At 37.9% G+C, this 25,891-nt stretch overlaps 1 protein-coding gene across 2 annotated transcripts in view; it reads left to right on the top strand.

Moving 5' to 3' along the window:
- Positions 1–25,891, top strand: part of DHX9 (DExH-box helicase 9) — a 51,159-nt gene that overhangs the window by 767 nt on the left and 24,501 nt on the right. The window contains exons 2-7 of one of the 2 annotated variants that reach the window (XM_019821747.3): positions 1,931–2,063; positions 3,138–3,278; positions 19,597–19,711; positions 21,184–21,296; positions 22,068–22,216; positions 24,536–24,582. In XM_019821747.3, coding sequence (XP_019677306.1) covers positions 1,953–2,063; positions 3,138–3,278; positions 19,597–19,711; positions 21,184–21,296; positions 22,068–22,216; positions 24,536–24,582 — 676 coding nt within the window. In that variant the 5' untranslated portion in view covers positions 1,931–1,952. Of the gene's footprint in view, positions 1–1,930; positions 2,064–3,137; positions 3,279–19,596; positions 19,712–21,183; positions 21,297–22,067; positions 22,217–23,582; positions 23,720–24,535; positions 24,583–25,891 lie in introns of those variants that run through there. The other variant, XM_011290994.4, reaches the window with a different exon arrangement.

The following is a 25,891-nucleotide window of genomic DNA, read 5'->3' as shown; positions in this document are numbered from 1 at the left end:
GCGTCAGCTATAAAGATGGGGAGGAAAAGAATCGCAGAGGTAGAAGGAATTAGCGCTTGAGAGCAGAGATTGGGAAGAAACAAAGAAGGCCATGTTACTGGGGTATGGTGGGAAGGAATTAAGAATAGATTTTAGGGCGGCCAGAGTGGAAGCAGGAATCTAGAGCTATGAGATCTAAGACGTTGTTGCAGCACTCCAGGTGTGCGGTAGTGATGGCCGGAGACGGAGAGAAGCGAATGGATTGCAAACATGTTTTGGAGGCAGAAATTGCGTAGTAGATCAGGAGGCAGACTACCTGGCTTGGAATTCTGGGTCTCCCGGTTAGGGGCTTTGTCTTCTCTGGGGCAAGGTATTCTTTGTCTCTGTTTATTCTTCCCTAAAGGAAGATAATAATAATAATAGTCTTATCTGTACAATTATTCTAAGGGTTAAGGAAGATAGTTCTTGTAGATGACCCTCTAAGGTTCCTGCCTGGCGCATGCTGAGGTCTCTCAACGGATACCTATGGAGGATCTTAAGGGAGTGTATGACTCCCAAGTTGTGATAGGAGTAACTTGGTAGATAGCGGTGCCATTTTGGGATATGGAAACACTTGGACCTAGGGAAGGAGGAACAGATTTGGGGAGGAAACTTAAAATCTGATTTGACTGGGACGTCAAGTTAACATATGCACATTAGTGCGGCTGTTGGATGAACTTGATTTTGGAGCTTAAATAAGAGAAAAGACTAAATTTTCAGTGTATATTTGGGCATCATTACAATACAGTTAATATTGACTATAATGGCGTCAGATGAGACTGCTGGGGAGGAAGGAATTTGATAGTGTAGTCCTTCATATTTCATGTTACTCATTCGCCGTGAGGGCTTGTTTTTTTAAATTATTCAGGGGTGGAATTTACAGATAGACCTCATGAGCTTTCCACAGCTTTTCAGTCAATAGGATTTCCCCAGGGTTCATTTGTGGCTACAGAATAAACAAGTTTATACTAGGGTCCAGTTTTATGACATTAGATTTAGGTGCTAATAAAATACACTTAACATTAACAGAAGACAGAGGTGTAATGCTAGTAATAGGGTTTTTTCTTGCAGCAAACTAATTTTATTTGCATATTTTCTCTAGATCTAAATTTGGTCTCAGGTACTGTATCTTATTTTTAATTTAGAATCAGATTTTAGACTCACAGGCGCCGTATCCTTTGCTGTCTTTATAAACTGGACTTAGGGAGAGTGCCAACATGTATGGTATGTTGAATGTCCACAAATTTTAATGAATAACAAGGCCTAAAGGAGATATTTGGTGTTTAAATTAATAGATTACTGTTTTCAGATCAAGTACTGAATTCTTGGTGTAATATATAGTGTACAACTTGGAGGATAGTCTGCTAGGAGACATACTTCAGAATGACAGTAAACTGATGTATACACAAACTGATGACCATTTCTTAATATAGTCGTTCGAGTTTGAATTTATGCCTCCACAGTGGGTGACTTGGAAAAGTTACCTAAACTTTCTATGCCCTCCCTGGTTTTCTTCCTCTGTAGAAAGTGTTTAGTATATAATTTTATCTGTCACTGAGGATTAAGTGAGTTAAAATGTAAAACATAGGCCTTTCATCAAATGTTTTTTAGGAAAAGGTCAAAATCACTTGTGGTCACCCAGAGATAACCATTTTGAGGGATATTTCTTTTTCAGACTTGATTTATGCATGTATACTTTTATATAGTTCAAATCATGTAGTTTTGTATCCTGCTTTTTCACATAGCATGTCATAGACCTTCCACTTTTGTCGTTAAAAGTTTTGTCATGCAGTTTCAATAGTAGCATGCTAGAATATCCTGTATTTAACCTAGATTTTGAGTTAATTCCAGTTATTGGTTATTTCTAATGTTTGCTCTTACAAATAATGCAATTTAATTTCTGTTTTCTTAGGTCTGAAGAAGACTCTTGAATCATGGGTGATGTTAAGAATTTTCTGTATGCCTGGTGTGGCAAAAGGAAGATGACCCCATCCTATGAAATTAGAGCAGTGGGGAACAAAAACAGGCAAAAATTCATGTGTGAGGTACTACAGAATACAATTTACATTTACGTGAAGTTCTGTTTCGTTTTGTTCTTATTTTAGAGAGCACACGCGTGAGCCAGGGAGAGAGTCAGAGGGAGGTAGGGAGAGAGAGAATCTTTTTTTTTTTTAATGTTTATTTATTTTTGAGACAATGTGAGAGACAGTGTAAGCAGCAGACAGAATCTGAAGTGGGCTCCAGGCTCTGAGCTGTTGGCCCAGAGCCCAAAGTGGGGCTCGAACTCACAAACTGTGAGATCATGACCTGAGCCAAAGGTGCTTAACTGACCGACTGAGCCACTCAGGTGCTCCCCGCCCCCCCCCCCCCCTCGGGAATCTTAAGTAGCTTCCACACTCGCACAAAGCTGGATGCAGAGCTTGATCCCATGACCCTGGGTTTATGACCTGAACCAAAATCAAAAGTCAGATGCTCAATCAACTGAACCACCCAGGTGCCCCCATTATGTGGTTTTTTTCCTGCTTGTTTTGTTGTTAAGAGAACATTGTTTTCTGTTTGGGAATGATAATGTGTTGCACATTCTTTATTGTCACTTGCCTGCTATTCTGTTTTATTATAAGTCCTTTTCAAGGGAGCATTACTTTTAAAACAATCTGATAGGTAAATTCTAGTGAGAAGATGTGTCTTCCTTAACTTCCACAGTACCAGTAGTGCAGGTTAGAAAAGTCATATCAGCTGTTTGTGGTTTTACTAATTTCTGTAGAAAGTAGAGCAATTCTTGATTGCTTCAAGTCAAATCAGTTAAAATAAATGCAAATGGAGAACTTGTTCTTGGGTTTTAAAAATCAGATTTTAACGTGGAACATTCTGTTACATGAGAAGAGAATATCTGAGCCACATAAATTATAGTTTTTAGATTAGTTTATCGCTGGAAAACACAAAGCTTTTTTATAAGTCAGCCTATGAATTCCTTGGATGTTATTTTCAGTGTTTTTATAGAGTATGTCTTCAACATTTAACTGTTATCCCTTAATTCATAATTGAATTATGAATTTTTTAAATCCCAGAATTACCCAGGTCAATCTCTTTTAATGCATTTTTTTTTCTGACCATTAAAGGTTCGGGTGGAAGGTTATAATTACACTGGCATGGGCAATTCCACCAATAAAAAAGATGCACAAAGCAATGCTGCCAGAGATTTTGTTAACTATTTGGTTCGGATAAATGAAGTAAAGAGTGAAGAAGTCCCAGCTGTTGGGGTAAGTACTCATGGCCCAGCACTTGAAATGTATGTTACAAGGTCATGCCTTGTATATATTGTACGACTAGATAATTGCAGAATTTTTTATTACTTGCCATATGGAGACATGGGATGATGATTTTTCAATGTTGTTTTCAAATGTATTAACGTGTTCCTTAGCGAACCTCAGAATCTTGTTCTCTTAGAGCGCTTTCCTAAGATTGGGATTTCATTCTCATTATGTACCTGACTTGTGGGTTTGAAAAATTCCTTTAATCTTTGTATTTGTGGTTTTATATATTTCATTCATTCATAAACTAATTTTCAGAGCCTGTTGTGCTTTGTATACTTCCAAAGATAACATTTCAAACAGAATGTAAAAATCAGTAACACTTTAAGACGCAGTGTTTACTCCCAGTGGCAGTTCCTTATTACAGCAGAGAGAAAATCCTGTTTCATGCAATGGCATAATCATTCATAATCATTTTGATACCATGATAATTTAAATTATATTATGTAAATATGCAACATAGACTCCTGTCTAGTACTGATTTTAAGAAATAAACTTTAATTAAAAAATGAAAATTTGAATTCTTATATGATCTTAAATTTTAAATCTATATGATCTTAAATCTTACACGATTTAAGATAAATACCTAAGGTAACTTAAATGAAATACTTAGTTTTTATAAAAATTACAGGAATAATATCTATATCAATTTCAACAATTTATTGTCACTGTGTTTATATTTTGCGTTGTTTGTAAAGGTTAATATATATGTTTTATTCCCTTTCATTGTTTTGACTCAGAAGTTAGGAGACTTACTTTCTAGTATATTGTACCACTAGATAATTGCAGAATTTTTTATTACATTGGTTGGTCAATCTGCAAAATGAAGGGATTAGAGGAGATGATCTTGAAGATTCTTTCCACCTATGAAAAGAATGTTGCAAATATCTTATAATTTGAAACACTGGCATCTGCTCTATCTGTTATGACCTATTATTCTGTATCTTTTAACCTCTTCCTCTCAAAGTGTAAGTCTGCTTGTGGTGGATTCTTAATTTTTCTTTTTCTTTCTTGCTTTCTTTCTTTCTCTTTTTCTTTCTTTTTCTTTCTTTTTCTTTCTTTCTTTCATGTTTATTTATTTTTGAGAGAGAGGGAGACAGAGGATCTGAAGCAGCCTCCATGCTATCAACACAGAGCCCAGTGCGGGGCTCAAACCCATGAACTTCGACATCACTTAACCCACTGAGCCATCTAGGAACCCCTTAGTTTTCTTTTGTATGAAAATGTTTTTATTTTACTGTCTCTCACATATTTTCGCTGAATGTATAATTCTGCAGTACCACTTTCAGCACTTTCAAGTTCCATTGTTTCCTTCCACTGTTTGATGATAAGTCAGTAATAATCAAATCATTTCTCCTTATATGTAATGTGTTATTTTCTTTGTATTTATTTATTTGGTTCCCAGCAGTTTGACTGATGTCATATATGACTACATAAGGTTTTCTTTGTACTTAATCCTGCTTGGAATTTGCTGAGATTCTTAAATCTATAAATTTATCTTTTACCAAACTTGGGGAATCTGGCTATTATTTCTTCAAATTTTTTTTATGCCTCATTTTTTGGGACTCCTGTGTTAAACTTTTTTTATATTATCCCATAGGTCCCTGAGGCTTTTTCTTTTCTTCCCTTTTTTCTGTTCTTCAGATTCAATGACTTTTAACAGATTATCTTCAAGTTCATGGATTGTTTTCTCTGTCAACTCCATTTTGCTGTTATCAGTCCATTCAGTGAGTTTTTATTTCATACATTGTCTTATTTCTAGAATTATCAGGTGGTTAATTTTTTTTAACAGATTTTATTTCTGTGGTGGCATTTCTTCCTGTTTCTTTCGTGATAGCATGTGTTCATAATATGAATGTAAATTTCCTTTATGTCATTGAGCATAGTTACAATAGCTGCTTTAAAATCTTGACTACAAATTTTAACATCTGGGCCTGGTTGGGCTCTGTTGATTTTATTTTCTCTTGAGATTGGTTCACCTTTTTCATTCTGTATGTCAGGTAATTTTGGATTTATCGTGGGCATTGTGATAATTATGTTGTAGATACTGTAAGTTATATTTTTTGAAATATTATTGATTTGTTGTGCTGTCAGTTTGGTTGGAACTCAAACTACAAACCCTGTCTTTTGGGTAACTGCTCACATCTATCTCCCTTGAGTTTTCTGATCTTTGCTAGGCAGCTTAGAGTCTGTCCTGCACATGTGTTGTTCATGGTTTAGCCAGTGATTTGGGCGAGTTTGTACAAAGAATTCCTTCTTTCCCTTTTAGGATTGCTTCCTCACTTTCTAGCAGTGTTTGTTTCCCCAGGCTCATATTCTCTGATTCTTCAGGCCAGAAAGACTGGGGAGTTTTAGCTGCTTCACATGGTCTTCCTCAGGCTAAAAGCCATAATAAACAGGAATTACAGCCTTTGCTTATCCTTGATTTTTCATTTCAAGTCACCTCCAGAATCTACCAGCTTTTGTTCACTCTTTAACACCTGCATATAATTGTTAGGGTCTTTGGGGTTTGAGGGCGGGGTTTCTTTTCGCCCTTAGATGTCTCCGTTATCTGCAGGAAGGTCAGTCTAGTCTATGCATTTGCCACTTTCTCCCTGACTTCCTCTTTTCCAGCTACACTGGCTTTCTTGCCATTCCTCAATCTTCCAGCACCTTTCTACCTCAAGACTTTTGTGTTTCTTATTCTCTTTCATTGTTTCATTTTTCTCAATAGGACTTAACTAATTTCAACCCATTGTTTGTCAGCTGAAGGCGATGTTGTCCCCTAGGGATATTTGGCAATGTGTGGAGTCATTTTAGTTGTTACAACTGGAAGGGGGTGTCAGCAATACTGACATAGAGTAAATAGAGGCCAGGGATGCTACCAAACATCCTACAATACACAAGATAGCCTCCTACAACAAAGAATTATCCAGCATAAAATGTCAGTTGTACATAGTATAAAAAATTCTCTTTTAACCTAATTTTCCCCGGACCTTCATGTGAGAACAAAAGGTCATACGAGCAAGATTTTTATCTGCTTTTTAGTTCATTGCTGTGTCTGTAGCATTAGAATGGTTCTGGTCTGTACAGCAGGCACTTGAAGTTTTTTGATTGAATGAATGAATGATAAATGGGTAAATTTGGAAAAAGGTCATACAACAAGCCCAATTTCTACTTCTAGCTACCATCTTTATCTCACCTCTTCATCCTTGCCAAATCCTGTTCATGTCACTTCATCTAGCATTTGCCCTTTCATTGCACAAATTGCTCTTGCCAAAAGTGGCCTGTTTCTAAATGCAAAGGATATTTTTAAATTTTGAAGGAGGGGGAGAAATTTCAAATGTGTAGAGAAGTAAGAATAATGTTACAAATCCACGTTGTCAAAATCCAATTGCAGTATTTCTCAAAAGGGCTTCTCTACTTTCAGATTATTTTAAAGCAAATTCCAGACATCCTATAATTTATCTGTTACTATTTCACTTTGTATCTCTAAAAGATAATCCTCTTAAAAACATAATTCCATCATTGTACCTTAAAATATTTGTTTATTTTTTTATTTATTTTCTATTTTCGGGAGAGAAAAACCTGTTTAGGGTAGAAGGGTGAAGTGGGGAGAGAGAATCCTGAGCAGGCTCCACGCTCTGCGAGGAGCCTGGTGCAAGGCTCGATCCCAGGACCCTGGGATCATGATCTGATCAAAATCAAGAGTCAGACACTTAACTGACTGAGACACCCAGGCACTCCCAAACCTAAAAAATTTTAAGAATTGTTTCTTAATGTCCTCACACATCCAGTTATATTCAGATTTTCTTGATTGTTTCATAAATCCACTTTTTACAGTTTGTTTAAATCATGCTCCTAATGATGTCCTTATACAGCAAGTGATTGATAATTCTTTTAATCAGTAAATTCTCTCACCCTCTTTCTTACTTTTCTTTGCAGTTTGTTGAAGAAAGCACATTATTTATTCTTTAGTCTCATAAAACATTTCTCTGCCCCTCTGTTTCCCATAATTGGTAGTTAGATCTAGAGACTTGATTAGACTGAGACTTGATTAGAGTGAAAGAGCAAGAACAAGAAAACTCCAAAAGTAATATTCTACACTTCTGTCAGGAGGAGGTACATAATTGTGATATTAGCAGGGGTGGATTATTGCTGTGTAGATTTATTATTTCATTATCAATTTCCTTTGATTTTTAGCTGGAATACTTACATAAAAGGAAATTTCTCATCAGTAATCACACCAAGTTAGAATTTAGACAGGGAAATGAGATAAATGTTTGATTCTTTTCCTTTATTTAAAAATATTTTGTAAATTTCTGTTAAGTCCTTCTGTTCTAACAAGTCATTTATTTAAATCCGGTGTTTCCTTACTGATTTCTGTCTGGATGATTATCCACTGATGTAACTGGGGTATTAAAGTTCCTTACTATAATTGTACTATTAACTCTTTTTGTCTTATATCTGTTAATTGCTTTATATATTTTGGTGCTCCTACGTTGGGTGCCGAAATATTTATAAATGCTATATCCTCTTGCTGGATTGACCCTTTTATCATTTTGTAACACCCTTCTTTGTCTCTTACTACACTCTGTTTCAAAGTCTATTTTGTCAGTTTGATACCCCAGACAAATGAAAATGTTTGTTTCCAGTGCATGGGATATCTTTTTCTGCCCTTCACTTTCATTCTGTGTGTGTACTTACATCTAAAGTGTATCTCTTGGATCACTTCTGACCTCCCTCTAGCTGCCATCTTGCTTCTCCCCCGTGTGTGCCCCTAATCTCAGCTTGTTCCCTGGAGACCCTCTGAGCACCAACCCTAGTCCCCCCGCCGTGGTCCCATTTCTGCTCCAGCAAGATGAAAGAAGCTGTCATGAATCAGGAGAAACTCGCCAGACTGCAAGCACAAGTGCACATTAGTGGGAAAGGAACTGCTTATCGAAAGAAAGTGGTTCATAGAACGTCTCCAGTAGATGATAAAAATACTTCAGTACTCCTTAAAGAAGTTAGGGGTAAACAACATCTCTGTTATTGAAGAAGTGAATATGTTCACAAACCAATGAACAGTCATTCATTTTAACAACCCTAAAGTTTAGGCATCCTTGGCAGTGAACACTTTGACCATTACAGGCCACGCTGAGACAGACTAGCTGACAAAAAATAAAGTTCCTTGCCTAGTCAAAAATTGAATAAAAATAACATAACACAAAATATTGTATCTCTTGTAGACAACTATAAATGGTTCGTGCTCTTTTATCCATTCAGCCACTCTTTTTTGATTGGAGAATTTAGTCCATTTACATTGAAAGTAATTATGGATAGGTGTGTGTTTATTGCCATTCTGTTAATTGTTTTCTGGCTGTTTCTCTAGTTTCTATCTGTTCCTTCTCTTACTCTCTTTGTGGTTTGAAGATTTTCTTTAATGGTATGCTCCTGTTCCTTTCTCTTTATCCTCTATTTCACATTTTTGCTTTGATTACTTTTATGCTTACATGTAACAACACATATCTACAATCTGTCTTAAGTCAGTAATTTAAGTTCTAAAGCTCAACATTTTTACTCCCTTCACCACATTTTTGATTTTTAAAAAAAATTTTTTGTGTTTATTCATTTTTGAGAGACAGGACAGAGTGTGAGTGGGGGAGGGGCAGAGAGAGAGGGAGACAGAATCTGAAGCAGGCTCCAGGCTCTGAGCTGTCAGCACAGCCCAATGTGGGCCTCGAACCCACGAACTGTGAGATTATGACCTGAGCTGAAGTTGAAACTCAACTGACTGAGCCACCCAGGCGCCCTGCACATTTCATATTTTTGATGATAACATTTTATATCTCTTTATTTTGTGTATCATTTAACCAATTGTAATCATAGTTATTTTTACTACTTTTGTCATTAACCGTCATACTGGCTTTATGTATAAAAGATATTTATTCTTTCATAATTTGTTCTTGTTACCAATAAGTGCCCTTTCTTTACAGCTTAAAGAAGTCCCTATAACATTTCTTGTAAGGCCGGTTTAGTGGTCATGAACGCTTCAAACTTTTGTTTTCCTGGGAAACAATTTCTCTCTCCTTTAATTCTGAATGATGACTTTGGCAGGTAGTGTATTTTTGGTTGGAATTTTTTTTTTTTTTTCCCAGCACTTTGAATATATCTTTGTCTTTCTCCAGGTTAGGAACATTTTCAACCATTATTTTTTCAAATAAGATTTCTGCCCCTTTCTCTCTCTCTCCTTGAAGCCCAATGATACAGCTCTTCGTCCATTTCATGTTTTCCTGAAGTCCCTTAGGCTATCTTTACATTTTTTCACTTTTTTTTTCCTTTTTGCTGCTCTCATTGGGTGAATTCCACTGCCTTGGTTTTGAGTTCACTGATTCTTCTTTTTCATCTGGTCTGCTGTTAAACACCTCTCCTGTATTTTTCAGTTCAGTTATTGTATTTCTTAGTTCTGTGACTTACCTAATTCGTACTTTCATTTTCCATCTCTTAGTTGAAGTTTTGTGTTCATTCCTCTTCCTAGTTTGAAGAGTGTCTTAATAACCATTATTTTAAAGACTTTATCAGGTAAATTACATAGTTCCATTTCATTAAGGTTTCATCTTGTTCTCTTGACAGGTATTACTGTTTCTTCATTTTGCCTCACTATGTCGGTTCCTATACAGTAGATGAAACAACTTCTCCCAAGTCTTGAAGGAGTGGCCTTGTGTAGGAGATGAAATTTTTCATTCAGCCCTGCCCCAGCTCTTGGTTGTTTCTCAAACCTCTGTGCTTGACCAAGCAGCCTGTTATATTTTTAATAGCTCCTAGTAGTTGAGGATATGCTGAGACCTCTCAGTGTCCAGAGGGTAGGATCTCAGCACCTAGATTCGCAGACTAGAAGCCAGACCCTCGGGCAGCAGCTTCTAAAAGTAATGCAGATATGTATAGTTCTGAGGTGCCAAAAAGCATAAGCCCTGCTGACCACCAGGGCCAGATAATCTGGAGGTGTTCCCTGGGCTGCATTTGCAAATTTGGGGGCTTCAGTCAAGTGTATAGTCTCCTTTCTGGGAGATACCAGCAAGCTGAAGCAAGGAGAGGGAGAGCACGAAGATGGCTTCCATAGCATACATTCCTTCAGAGCAGCTCCATAGCCAGTGAGTGCCCAACCTGAAGCCTGCCCCTCTGTCTGGAGCTTCAAGACAAGCAAAGTGACTTTCACAGAAAGACTGGGGTGTGCCTCAGTCCACTGTCTGTACAGTGCCTTGAGGATTGTGACCTGCCCAGAACCGCTGCTCTGATTGACACCCTCCTAGGGGACCCCAAGAATGCAAAGCTCCTCTGGTCACCAGAGCAGGGCAATCAGAAGGCATCCCTGGGTGTTAGCTGCAAAAAGTGCTCAATGTAAAGCTTCCCTTCAGTAGACACTGGCATTCTAGAACACAACAGAAGAACATAAAGATAGCACCTTCTCTCAGAAGTCTCTGGAAAGGATTACAGTCAGCCCCTTTCATTTCTTTTTTTTTTTAATTTTTTTTTCAATGTTTTTTATTTATTTTTGGGACAGAGAGAGACAGAGCATGAACGGGGGAGGGGCAGAGAGAGAGGGAGACACAGAATCGGAAACAGGCTCCAGGCTCTGAGCCATCAGCCCAGAGCCTGACGCGGGGCTCGAACTCACGGACCGCGAGATCGTGACCTGGCTGAAGTCGGACGCTTAACCGACTGCACCACCCAGGCGCCCCATTCAGCCCCTTTCATTTCTAATGAAAGAGATGCTTCTTTCATTAGAAGCCTCTTCCTTGGGCCACAGTCATGATTAGCTAGTAGGCCTCATTTACAGACAGACTCAGCTCCTGGGTCTGTTGCCTCTTTTTGTGCTATGGGTGCAGTAGCTATTCAAGAATTGTCTCCAGCAAGCTTATCTAGTCATTATGTTGTATACCTGAAACTAATACAACATTGTGTGTCAACTCTACTCAAAAAAAATTAGAACTTTTTCTATGGGTTACAGACTTGTGAGACCCAGGAGCATAAGCTGCACACGGCACCTGAGTGAGTCAGGCAAAGTCAAGGTGTTCTCTGGCAGCAGTCATGAAATTTGGGGCCACAGACAGGTTTTTGAGCTCCTTTCTGGGTAGTGCTCATTATTACAGTTGTATGTGACCAGGAACACAAGCTTCCCTGGCCTCCAGAGCCAGGTGATCAAGAGGCATCCCCTGTGCAGCAGCAACAAAAATTAAGGCACCAGGCACGTGTAAAGGTTCTTTTCTGGGAGGTACTGGTGCTCTGAAGCATGCAAAGACAGCACCCACTGGTCTCCATTCCTGGGTACAGATTTCTAGATGTGTGTGTTAAATTCGATACCTGCCCCTCTGGCCAAGGTTTTAATACAAGCAAGTGCCTTGCCTCCTTTCACTTTAACTCAGTGCAATTGGCTACTTCTGAGTTGAGCCTTGGGGCAAGTGAGTCCAAGCACACAAGCCCTTTAAGAGGCATTTTACAGGTTGCTACCATCTTGTGGGTCTTGGAATGTGAGATCTGTCAGGGTTTGTTTTTTTTGTTTAGAGAAAGCACGAGCAGGGGAGAGGGGTGTGGGTGGGGGAGAGAGAATCCTAATGCACATTTGGGCTGCTACCATAATTTGGCTATTGTAAATAATCCTGTGGTAAACAGAAGGTGCATATATTCTCTCAAATTAGTGTTCTCGAATTCTTTGGGTAAATACCTTGTACAATTACTGGATCACTAGTTGATATTTTTAATTTTTTGAGGAACCTCCATGCAGGTCTTCCACAGTGGCTACGCCAGTTTGCATTCCTACAAACAAGTGCAGGAGGGTTCCTTTTTCTCCACATCCTCAACAACACTTGTTGTTTCTTGTGTTTTTGATTTTAGCCATTCTGATAGGTCCAAGGTGATATGGTTTTGATTTGTATTTCCTTGATGATGAGTGACGTTGAGCATGTTTTCATATGTCTGTTGGCCCTCTGGATGTCTTTAGAGAAATGTGTGTTCATGTCTTCTACCCATTTTTTAATTGGGTTATTTATTTTTTGGGTGTTGAGTTATAGCAGTTCTTTATATATTTTGGATACTAACCTTTATTGGGTATGTCATTTGCAAATATCTTCTCGCATTCCCTTGGTTGTCTTGTAGTTTGTTTGTTTCCTTTGCTGTGCAGAAGCTTTTTGTTTTTATTTATTTACTTAATTTTTAATTTGTTAAAAGTTGTTTTCGTTTTTGTTTTTTTTAGTTTATTTATTTATATTGAGAGAGTGTATGCCCGCAAGGTGGGGAGGGGCCGAGAGAGAGGGAGAGATCCCAGGCAGGCTCTGCACTGTCAGTGCCAAGCCCAATGCAGGGGTCAAAACTCACAAGCCGTGAGATCATGACCTGAGGTGAAGTCAGATTTCTTGACTGACTGAGCCATGGAGGCACCCCCAGAAGTTTTTTGTTCAGTTAGTTTATTTTTTTGAGGTGGGGGGAGAGAGAGAGAGAGAGGGAGAGAGAGAATCCCAAGCAGCAACCCATCAACTTAATACAGACTGATATATGTGGAAGGTATCATATACAATCTAATGGCAACCACAAATTAAAACTACTAACAGATGTGCAAAGAATAAAGAGAAAACAATCCAAGTATATCACAGAAGTAACCCAGCAAACCATGAAAGAGAGAAAGAAAAACTACGAAAACAAGTTAAAAACCCATTCTTTACGCTTCTCCAACCCCCACATTTTATGTATATAGTGTCCTATTTTACATCCTTTTATTTTGTGAATCCCTTGACTGACTTTTTATAGAAATACTTATTTTTACTGGTTCTGTGTTTCCTACTTTTCATACTTAACGGTCTTTTCCTTTCCAATCTTAACAGTTCTCTTTGATATTTCTTGTAGGGTTGGCTTAGTCATCTTGAACTCCTTTAGTTTTTATTTGTCTGAGGAGCTCTTTATCTGTCCTTCTGTTCCAAATGATAGGCTTCCTTGGTAGAATATTCTTGGCTGTAAGTTTTTCCCTTTCAGCACTTTGAATATATCATGCCAGTCCCTTCAAACTGCCAAAAATTCTGCTGGAAAATCCACTAATAGCCTCATGGGTTTTCTTTTGTATATGTACCTGTCTTCTTTTCTCTTGTTGCTTTTAATTTTTTTTTTTCCTTTATCTCTACTTTTTGCCATTTTGATGGTTATGTCTTGGTGTGGACTTCCTTTGGTTGATTTTTGTTGGGGATCTCTGTGTCTCCTGGGTCTAGATATCTGTTTCCTTCCCCAGATTAGGGAAGTTTGTAGCTATTATTTCTTCAAATAAATTTCCTACCCTCCTTTCTCACTCTTCTTCTGGGATCCCTGTACTATGTATGTTATTGTGCGTGATGGAATCACTGAGTTCCCTGAGTCTGTTCTCATTTTGCATAATTCTTTTTTTCTCTCATTTGTTTAGCTTGATTACTTTCCATTCCTCCATTTTCTACTTAATTTTTTCCTCTACTTCCAGCCTGCCATTTATTCCATCTTCATCTCTGGTTCTATTTTATGTTTTCAGGCTCTTTCTTAAGGGTCTCACTGATGTCCTCAACTCTTCTCTCAAGTCCAGAGAGTATCTTTATGATCATTACTGTAAAATCTCTATCAGGCATGTTACTTATACCTGTTCTGCTTAGGTCTTTTGCTGTGGTTTGTTCTTTCATTTGTGACATGTTCTTCTGTCTCATTTTGCCTAATTCTCTGTGTCTGTTTCTCTGTGTTAGGCAGGTCACATATGTCTCTTGATCTTGAAAGTAGTGAACAGGATGTGTACTTTTAACAAGGAGACACTGGTCATCCTCCATAGGAGACTCAAAACTGTCACAGACTGAGCTGGCCAGGGCCACTCCACAAAGTGTGGAGACAGGTGGTTAATACCCTCTTTCCCTCTACCTTCATCTTCATTGATCAAGAAATTTAAAGATTTAAAGAAAATCCTTCCTATTCGGTTCAGGCAGCTCTAACAAAGTACCATAGATTGGGTGGCTTATAAACAACAGGAACATATTTCTCACACTTCTGAAAGTTGGGAAGTGTAAGTCTTAGGTTCTGTCTGATTCAGTGTCTGGTGAGGCTCTCCTCTCACTATATCCTCACGTGGCAGAAAAAGCAAGAGAGCTCTCTCCTTTTCAATAAGGCACCAATCTCTTTCATGTGGGCCCCTCCCCTAAGACCTAATCACCTTCCAAAGGGCCTGCTTCCTAATATCACATTGGAGGTTAAATTTCAAAATACTAATTTTGGGGAGATAGAAGCATTCCATTTGTAACACTCTTCGTCACTGCAAAACAGGAAGTTATCCCACCCAAACACCTCAAGTCTTGAGGAAGAGATTTTTCTTTTAAATTTACATAGATACAGAATGAGGTAGAACAGCATTTTGGACATGAAGTGGGCAAGGTGGTGGAAAGAAAGACAAATCAGCACCAGTGTTGCCCACTGTTTTTCTTTTCCTGGAACTTGGCTGTTAGAGCTGTCCCTAGAATAAACTGTACTGTGCCTTCACAGCCCTAACCTTGGAAGAACACTGTGCCTCAAACTATGTGCTATCTTTATAAAATAAAGAAGTCTTCCAATTAGAAAGATTGAAAGACCAGAGTAAAGCTATACTAGGCAAATGAAGTACAAAATAAAATGGGAGTAACAGTATTAATATCAAAATAAACTTTAAGAAAGCAGAAAATACAAACAGTTCACAACATACCAATCCCCACTTACTATTAAAAATGCTTATGTGTATATTCGCAAAACTAAAATGGTAATGTGAGAAAGTAGCAAAGGGACCAAAACAATCCTAAACACTAGGAAATTTAAACACTTGGTTTTAAATGAAAATTGAAAATTACAGGCTGTTTAACAGTGTCAGAACTCTGGAAGGCCAGAGGAATTGTCATTTACTCAAAGAAACATCAAATGCTTGTATTATTGCATAAGAAATAGTTTTTTTTTTTTAAATGAGTAAACTAGTGATTTTCAGCTCAGGAAAATAGAACACACTTAGAGTAAGAAGAAATTAATAAAGATAAAATCAGAAATTTTATAGAATTAGAAGTAAAAGTGATGAGTAAAAATTTTAAATAACCCTTTCAAAAGATAAATAATCCATCCCAAGGTTAATTTAGACAATAGTAAATACTATAGATTCATATTCCTTTATCAAAAAACCATGTGCTTAGGTGGGTTTGAGGATTCACACTTTTCATATTTTAGAAAAGTGGTATGGTGTACATACCATATCTTACATGACACCTCCAGTACATCTGAAGCAACACCCTGTAGTCGAACTTTCTAGCTACATCACATTGAGTTTTTTGAGAGAAAAATGCTAACTACTCAGTGGTTGAGTTAGTGGAGGTTTAAAAAACATTTGAGGGGCGCCTGGGTGGCTCAGTCGGTTAAGCGTCCGACTTTGGCTCAGGTCATGATCTCGCGGTTCATGAGTTCAAGCCCCGCGTTGGGCTCTGTGCTGATAGCTCAGAGCCTGGAGCCTGTTTCGGATTCTGGGTCTCCCTCTCTCTCTGACCCTCCCCCGTTCATGCTCTGTCTCTCTCTGTCTCAAAAATAAATAAACGTTAAAAAAAATTTTGAAATAAAAAAAGCATTTGATAAAATGCTTATTACAAATAAAGTACTAAGGAAATGAAGTAGAAAAATACTTCTTGGCATGTTGGAAAGTGTCCTCTAAAAATAATAGTAGGGGTAGCTGGCTGGCTCAGACAGTGAAGCATGCAACTCTTAATCTCAGGATTGTGAGTTTGAGCCCCACGATGGTGTAGAGATTACTTAAAAATAAAATCTTTAGGGGCATCTGGGTGGCTCAGGTCGGTTAAGCATCTGACTCTGGCTCAGGTCATGATCTTACGGGTCGTGAGTGCTGACAGCTCAGAGCCTGGAGCCTGCTTTCAGAGTCTCTTTATCCTACTCTCTGCCCCTCCCCCACTCATAGTCCTCTGTCTCTCAAAAATGAATAAATGCTAAAACAATTAAAAATAAGTAAGATCTTTAAACAATAGTAAAAATAATAGTAAATACTAAAAACAGGTATAAAAACATGGAGCACGCTGCTCAAAATGTTTGTTAAGGTGGTAAGTATAAAAAGGAGTGCACAGGGGCGCCTGGGTGGCGCAGTCGGTTGAGCGTCCGACTTCAGCCAGGTCACGATCTCGCGGCCCGTGAGTTCGAGCCCCACGTCAGGCTCTGGGCTGATGGCTCAGAGCCTGGAGCCTGTTTCCGATTCTGTGTCTCCCTCTCTCTCTGCCCCTCCCCCGTTCATGCTCTGTCTCTCTCTGTCCCAAAAATAAATAAACGTTGAAAAAAAAATTTTTTTTTTAAAAATAAAAAAATAAAATAATAAGGAGTGCACAATTAGAAATGCTAATAGAGTGACAGCAGTTTTACATTTGTTGACTATAATAGAGAACTTGGGCTTGTATTTTGTATGTCTGATTTATATTTCTAGCAGTTCATTTTCATTGTATTTACAAAAATTTTACTCCCAGTGGATTAGGGGGGAAAACTCAAAACCAGTTCTTCTTTGCAGATAGTTGTAAAGTTAAGACAAGACCCAATGTGTCCACTACCACTGCCATTACTCTCAATGTGACAGATTTTTACTGAAGGATAGTGTTAAGTCTTAAAGAGATTTTACCATACTTGCAATCTAATGATTCAGCCTAATGGCAGAAGACACAGGACTTCTGAATTAGAGACAAAGGATGTTTACTACTCATGGGATAGCAGGCAGCATGAGCTTCATGTTTGTATTGCCCCCCCCCCCCATGTCCTTAAATCTTTTGGGGACAATATGGAGCAGGTCCAGGTAGATCCTGAGGGCACAGTTAATTGGTATTACACTTGAGGTACTTGGACTTTAAGAAACTGTCGGTCTTAAAAAAAAAAAAAGGAGCTGCTGGCAAAACTGCAACCCTGTCTTTTTTACTATCCTCATTAGGAAATAAATCTGCTCCCTACCCTGGAGTAAGATCTTACCTCTGCCTTCCAAGGTTATTATTTGCTATTCAAACCTCCTTGAAAAGATGTTTAAATAAGACTTGGAGAGCCACAGATATTCATGGAGAATTGTCTTAACAGATAGAAGACTTGATGAAATAGAGAGCCATACCGTGTTTTTGGGTGGGAGGTTGCATTATCATGTCAATCAGTTCCTTGTTAGGAAGGCCATTCTTCTTGAGTAAATTGTATAAATTTAACATTCTTTGATGAATTAGATTTAAAGAGTTAATTAGGGGTGCGCCTGGGTGGCTCAGTTGGTTGAGCGTCCGACTTTGGTTCAGGTCATGATCTCGCGGTTCGTGGGTTTGAGCCCCATGTTGGGCTGTGTGCTGACAGCTCAGCCTGGAGACTGCTTCAGATTCTCTCTCTCCCTCTCTCTCTGCCCTTCCCCTGTGCACATTCTGTCTCCTCTCTCTCAAGAATAAATAAACATTAAAAAAAAATTTTTTTAAGTTAATTAGGAAAAATAATTGCTGAAAAATAGCCAAGAAGAATTTGAAAGTATACCAGCTGATCCTACCACATATTAATGAAGACTTTTAACTATTGTAAGATTACAGTAATTATATTTACATAATACTATTTCTAAATTAAAATATACATAAAATAATGTAGAACAGGTTTTGGACAGGAGAGGCCATCGTATGGAGGCTAGCACAAGAAGAAACTAGATTTGATCAAGAAACAAAAACAAAATAACCTTTTTGGACAGTAAGCAGTAGTAACAAAATTAAAAAAGGAAAAGGACAGTAAAACTTACTTGCAACTTGTATGACAAGAAATTAATAGCACTGAAATGTTAAATTCTTAGAAATTAATGAGAACAATGGATATCCAGATAGAATAATAGGCAAAGGAAATGTAAATTAAAATAATAGGCTGTTATAACAAAAAAACTGAGCTAATATTGGTACAGGTATAAAACACTTGCTACAATTTCCAGAATTGAAGACATAGAGAAATAGATTGTCGTATATATATATAGTGCTGATGCACATATAGAATTGCAATTTTTCTGTAATGCACCGTGGTGCTTTTTAAAATGTTGATGCCTTTTAGATTAAAAAAAATTTATTTTTAAGTAATCCCTACACCCACATGGGGCTTGAACCCACAACCCTGAGATCAAGAGTCTACACTCCACCAGCTGAGCCAGCCAGGCACCCCAGGTGTTGATGCCTTTTAACCCAGGAATTTCACTTTTTTTTATTTTAAATGTTTATTTATATTAGCAAGGGAGGGGCAGAGAGACACTGATACAGAATCCAAAGCAGGCTCCAGGCTCTGAGCTGTCAGCACAGAGCCCAATGTGGGGCTTGAACTCACGAGCCATGAGATCATGACTTGAGCTGAAGTTGAGGTTTAACTGACTGAGCCACCTAGGCACTCTCCAGGCATTTCACTTAAGTGAATCTTTCCTGAAAGAAGCCAAAGTACAAAGAGTCTGTGGCAGTGTTGTTCTATAATTTAAGATCAGCTACAAGCTAAATGTTCATCAACGTGGTATTGCCTAAGTTATGCGTACTACTTCCATCTATTGGAGTAGTAAGTCATTAAAATTCATGTAGATTAATATTTAAAGAAGTAAAAGATGTATGTAAAATATTTTACATTTTATATACAATGTATATAAGACAACTGGAAGTCTTTTCTACCCATACTCTTGGTTGTCTCCTCGGTTTCATCTCTCTCTTCAAGTCACTTAGGAGTATGACTTTCCTAGTTCACTTCATTTAAATAGTGGTCTCGCATAGTGTCCCTTTTATTTTCTGATAATTTTTCTTGGCAGTATTGTATTGTCCTTGACCTATTATGTGTTGTTTAGCTTTGTAAGAATGTAGAAATATAATACAGCTATTTGAATATAGCTCTGTAAATACAGGACAGCTGTCTCTCTCGTTCATTTTTTCCTCAGTACCCAGAACTACATAGAAAGGGTCCTGACAGATGCTTCTTGAATGTGGAATGTATTTATAAAACTACTGAGTGGAAAAAGATTAACTATATACCATAAACTAATTGGACTTTTTTGGGAAAAACTGTTATTTGTTTACATATAAAATCTCCAGCTGGAGAATTAATGAATAATTTTTACTACCCTTTTTTCTGCCTCAAGTGAGAACATAATAGTTTTTTAATCATTGAAAACAAAGATACTAATATTATGGAGATACGAAGGGGTGACATGTGGACTTCCTTTATGTGAAAGAATTTACTAGTCCCTGTGAGGGTGAAATTACTAACACCACCTTGTCTCTTCCTCTTGCAGGTAGCACCTCCCCCACCTCCACTTACTGATACACCTGATGCCACGGCAAATGCGGGAGAAAGTTTACCAGCAACCATGGGAGGACCTCTTCCTCCTCATTTGGCTCTTAAGGCAGGTAAGGGACTTGAAAGTGCATGTATGACAGTGGATAAGATAGACATGATCCTGCTTCGTTATCATCTCTTTCTCATTTGGATAGAAAGAAATTACGATAGTAAACTCATAATGTTGAGAGAATGCAGGGGCTTCATAAGTTTACAAATACCACCAGTGATTTCTCTTATTAAACATGGTATAGCCTGATTCCTTAGCTGTTGTTAGCTTTTACAGATTTTTTCTTAAAGTTGTAATTATTTTGAGAGCATGCATCTGAGAGAGTGAGGGCAGGGCAGAGAGAGAGGGAGAGCAAGAATGCCAGTCTGGCCCCACACTCTTCAGTGCAGAGCCCAGTGCGGGGCTCAGAACTCACCATGAGACCGTGAGCTCATGACCTGAGCCAAAATCAAGAGTTGGATGCTCAACCGACTGAGCCTCCCAGGAGCTCCAGCTTCTAATTTTTATCTCTGGCTAGATTTCGCACAGGCTAGAACATTTGATTAAAGGGTCTTGTTTATTGCCCTTTCTTTTTTATTTTTATTTTCATATTTTATTTTATTTATCTGTTCCAAGTTTAATTTTTTAGAGAGAGAGAGTGTGAGTGGGCAAGGGGCAGAGAGAGGGAGAGAGAGAGAATCCAAGCAGGCTCCACACCACCATCACAGAGCCTGATGCGGGGCTTGAACTCATGAAGCTGTGAGATCATGACCCGAGCTGAAACCAAGAGTTGGATGCCTAACCCACTGAGCCACCCAGACACCCCTGTTGCCCTTTCTTGTTTCTGACTAATTCCTCCCAGATATATTGTAGACTTGTTTACTTTATGGATCCAAAGTGTTGCTGAATTGTGTATATTATTATCAAAGCTTTTATTGGTCTGCCCAGTATAGGAAAGATTTACTAGGATCTTGGTCAAGCTGCTTAAGTCTCAGATCCAACATTTATGAAATGAGAATAACAGTAGTATTTACTTTGTAAGAAGATTGTTGTGAGGAGTAAATTTTTTTAAAAGGATGTCATAATTTTTGTAGAGCTAATAGGCAATATTCACTATCTTTCTCTATTAACTATCTTTCTCTGCTTTCCTACCAAGATTCATCACTTTCTTACACCTTTTCAGCTTCTCCTAATCCCCGTCACTAGTGCTAACAGTTTTCTCTCAAGGTCATAGTTAGCAAAGAAGCAGTTTTAACAAATTTAATCAGGTATCAAGTTTAATCAACTTGAAAATGTGTGCTAGATTGTCAGTAACTTATGATCATTGCCAGGAGCCCCCCTCTACATACAAGCCTTGAGATTATCAATTTAGACCTATACTCCAATCATGAAACACTTTTTAAGTCATGAAGATTTGGGGCCCATTTCCAAATAATTGAAACTTTGGCTTTCTAATTACAGAATGCCAAGCTCTAAGAATATTCTTTTGTAATGTTTTAGGATCTTCCTACAGTTTGATTCATTAAGAGAACACTAAATTTCTTTCCTTAATAGAAAATAATTCTGGAGTTGGGGCCTCTGGCTATGGTCCTCCTGGGCCCACATGGGATCGAGGAGCCAACTTGAAAGACTATTATTCAAGAAAGGAAGAACAAGAAGTACAAGCGGTAAGGCTGTCATCTTTTGTCACATATCCAGGATTGTGACTTAGTGCTTGATTCACTGCAAGTTTCAAGATAATTCAGTTTAATAATTTGGTGATTCTTTTAAGTTGTTGTTTGAGACTACTTGTTCACACAAGACAATATAAACCCAATCTACCCGTTAACTCTGGTCACTAGGATCGCCTGTGAAATAACAGTATTTTTCAGGTGGTAGAGTGTGTCCTCATCTGCTTTACAGGAAATGTAGGTACCGCAGTAAACCTCATTTCACGAGCAATCAGAGTAAAAATGTCTTAATAGGACAGCTTATTTTTCCACTTAATGTATTTGAAGTGTTAAAACCAACAAAAAAATTCGTCAGTGTTTCTTGGGAACAGTTTAAATAGAGTACGTTTAGCTAATGGCTTGTTTATACAATAGGACCACCAGATGCAGTAAAAACTAATTCTGGTTCAATTTTGACTAGGATTAGAAACTTTAAAAACCATTTTTGCATTATAAAGGATGGCACAAAGAAGATACTGTTATAATTTTTAATGTTTAAGAGAGTGGAGTGGGGGAGGGCCAGAGAGAGAATCCCAAGGAGACTCTGCACTGTCAGTGCAGAGCCTGATACAGGCTCAAACCCATGAACCATGAACTCATGACCTGAGCTGATATCAAGAGTCAGATGCTTAACTGAGCCATTCAGGCACCCCTAAATTTCTTTACCTTAAATATGCATAACTAAACTAAAATTAATGGAGCCAAATTTAATTATCATTGATTCAACAGACTTTAGAGTCAGAAGAAGTGGATTTAAATGCTGGGCTTCATGGAAACTGGACATTGGAAAATGCTAAGGCTCGCCTGAACCAGTATTTCCAAAAAGAAAAGATCCAAGGAGAATATAAGTACACCCAAGTGGGTCCTGATCACAACAGGTTTGCTTGTTTCAGTCTTTTCCTTCTATAGTAAGTTAGGTTGTTTTGTATATTCATCGTTCTATTTTTGTACATGTTCTCTGATTCAGTTTGTGGATTAGAAGTGAATTGTGAAAAGTTGCGCAAGAAAAATTGTCCTTGATTTGTAATTAGTAGTTTACTAGGATTTTCACTTAGGTGTGTGATTTTTAGAAGTTCTGCAAAAATCTGTGTTGCTAGACTTTTGAGGTTCTCCTTTGTATCTGTGAGAGGCAAAAATCATAGCCACAAGTGGTGGTTTGTCTGTGTTTGGCTTAACAATTAGCTCAAGGTGGTGAGTTTATTTACTGTTGCTGTGGTATTGTTAAAGGTAGTAGTAAGGATTATTTAATGGATCAAGTTAGACACTCACGTGTCAAAGTCTCGGGTGAACTGCATGCGTCTAGATCCAAATTTCCCTTTAGCTTTGAAAGTTGCTAGCTCTTGAGTCCTGTTGAAGTGTGTAAAGGCTTATTGTAAAGCTGAAGGATAGCTTCAGTCTTTGTACGTGAGTTAAATTAGCCTACTTTTATCCTGTTAAGTTTATAAAACTGAACATAAAGGGAGGTCATTGTAACAGTTGACAGTATGTTTCTCAGCCTGCTTGCTGTTCTTCCTGAGAGCATTCCAGGGTGTAGTAATTATTACTCCCAGGAAGGCTCATATGGATTAGACTCTTCTGGGGGCACTGTATTTTTATTGGAAGGTAAAGAAGGCTATGGATACCTTCTGGATGATTTAATTTGCTGTCCTTTATGTGAAATAAATTACTCAAAATGCATTAAAAGTATTTTCCTTGAAAATCAGAGTGTTCTCCCTTCATTACATCTAGTAATCCTAAAATAATGATTACCAAAATAAAATTTTGACACTATGATCAAAATGATGTTCAGAGCATGGTTCCCCCTGCTTCCTACTGTTTGTTCAATCCTGAATTCTCAAAATACTTAATTCTGACATCAGACTTTCTAAAACCCTTGGAGGTTATAAAGGAAGGATCCATTTATTGATTTTTCTTTAATATGTTGTCCTTCTGAACTGATTGAGCTTATTAGTATCACTTGGTGACTTTAAGAACAGATAAACCAAGCTTGTTGTAAAACATGTTTGATACCAGTATGACTCCTGATTCAAAGAATTGAAGAATTCAGGATATGACAATGAGGGAGGCAAAAGACCGTTGGGGGAGCTAGGACAGCATCTCCTTATGTCCTTTATTTAAAGGCATAACAGACAGCAACACCAGAGGTCTGTGTTCATAACACACATGTGCTGCTGCTTAGGCTGAACTAAGCAATCACATGGAAAACTATTGTAAACTGATTTCTGGTGTCGCTGTTCCCCCTAGGTGGAGGAGAATGAGATTGAGTGCTGACTTTAAGCCTGGCTGAGAAACATACTGGCATCGGTGTCATTAATGAAAGGGTGGATGTTGTTCCCCTGAAAGCCAGTGGCCTTTGACCCCTGAAGCCGCTGTGCCTGAAGGTCAGTTCACAAGAGGTATAGGAAGGAGTCTAACATTTATTTTTTTCTTAAGCCTTACCTAACCTTTTATTCAAAGCACAGAGTCAAGGCTAGAATGTACCTGAGCAGTGGAAGGATCAGATAGCATACAGTTTTCAAAGGACAGTTTTTGCTTTATTGAAACCTAAATTCATTCCCTAGAATCTGCTAGTGGTTTTAGCTCTAACTTCCAAAAAAAATATCTTGTTCTCTGATTTAATAAATAAGTGTGATATAAGTTTTTTGTTATCAAGGGCTGCTTCCAACTGCAGGCATATACCAGACCCCTGCCTCAGGAGCCACAGATGCATGCATAGTGTTTGTATGTTCACGTGTATGTGTGCAATGCATGCATATATTTAGCTTATCTTAACAGATTGAAGTCATTAGTGGGTGGCCCATGCAAAGCGATCTTAAAATAATCACAATTATAATTTCAAGAATTTGGGGCCTATTTCTTTGCCCCAGGCTAAATGGAAAATTCCTTTTCATTGAATGTGTTCTAGCTATTCAGACTGCAACCTTTGGAGTAAGTAAACATCATCTAAACCTTAACATTTTCTTTTTTGTGAACAGTTGGCTTGTCAACTTTGATTATGGTTGTCTTGTGCCATGTTGTACATTATTTGAAGTTTACATACACTTGATTTATTCTAGGATTGAACAGAAATAAGTGTTTACAGTGGTTTTTTGCTGTGACTTGCCTAAGCAGTTGGAAAGCCTGCCTGATTTGGGAGTCCTGGATTTAGTCATTTCTAACAGTGAAATTCCTAACCTTGTTTGTATATGTTGTTACAGGAGCTTTATTGCAGAAATGACCATTTATATCAAGCAGCTGGGCAGAAGTAAGTATTACTGTTCTTGTGATATTCTGAGTCTTCCATAGTGGAGTAACAGTCTTCAGCCACATATATGTGAAGCTATATTAACTGAAAGAGTATTAATTGAAAGGTAGCATCTGGGGTATTTTAGAATATTAGTAATTCTATGAATTAGAGGGCTCAGTTTCCCAGTTTGCATGTGAAAAAGAGATCATGTTAGTATATTTCAAAGGGTAAGAAGAGATGGTAGGTAGGCAATTTAGGAGTTTACCAGTGTTAGAGAGCTTTAAAACTTTTTTTAATATCTTTCTACATGAACATGAGAATGTTTCCCAGTTTGTTCAGGTAAAACTAGCAAAGTGAAATTTAGAAAGTAAGTTAAATGATAGCATTTGAAGCCAAAGGTGGATGTGTAGCATTTCAGAGTCATAGAGTCAAGAAGAGGTGAGAAAGTTACCCAGAATAAACACAAAGAGGTTGGGGTTATTCATAAAGGAAGTAAAAAGACAAAGATCTGATCATGTATTCTCTATTCTAAGACCATAAGTTTAAAGCAGGCAGTGTTATTATACTTGAAAGGAAGGAACTAGTCCTGTGTACCTGGTTTTGTCCCTAATGTTGCTGGGACTCCATTTACTTATCTGCAAATTGAGAGAACAGCCTAAGATTCTATCCAGCTTGAGAATTCTGGAACTAACATCAATGATTTATAGTATATGAAAGACTTCTCATAAAATCAGATCTTCAAATCATCAAGAGATGATGTTGAATTTTGTTATCCTAGACTTTAAAAATAAGTTAGACTTTGAGTGGATGAGATACTAAGGGATGAGGATAAAGGCAGTCTAATTTGTGCCATTTTCTTGAAGAATTTGAGTAGCTGCTGGCTTCATTCTGGTGCCAGGAACAGCAAACTGCAGGCCTCCGGCCAAATATAAGTTCACTACCTGTTTTATAAACAAAATTTTATTGGAACATAGCAACACTCGTTTGTTTATGTCAGGGGCTAGCAAGCTTTTGTAAAAGGCCAGATCATAAATATTTTAAGCTTTGCAGGTCACATCTATCACCTGTTGTTATTTTTATAACTCTTCTAAAAACAGATAAGCCATTTTTAGTTCTTGGGCCCATAGTTTGTCATACTCTAGTGTCTGTGGATGCTTTCGTGCTTTCAAGGCAGAGTTGAGTGGCTATGACAGACACGATATGGCCTGCCAAGCCTAAACTATTTATTATCTTATTCTTTATAGACTATCAGCGAGCGATTCCTGGAATCAGTGACCACTTTCGACCCATTTTTATTCCTTATTCTGTTTTTCAAAAGTTAAACTAT

This window comes from Felis catus, chromosome F1, assembly GCF_018350175.1.
Source record: "Felis catus isolate Fca126 chromosome F1, F.catus_Fca126_mat1.0, whole genome shotgun sequence".
Taxonomy (NCBI): Eukaryota; Metazoa; Chordata; class Mammalia; order Carnivora; family Felidae; genus Felis; species Felis catus.
This window is presented reverse-complemented; position numbering and strand designations above follow the sequence as displayed.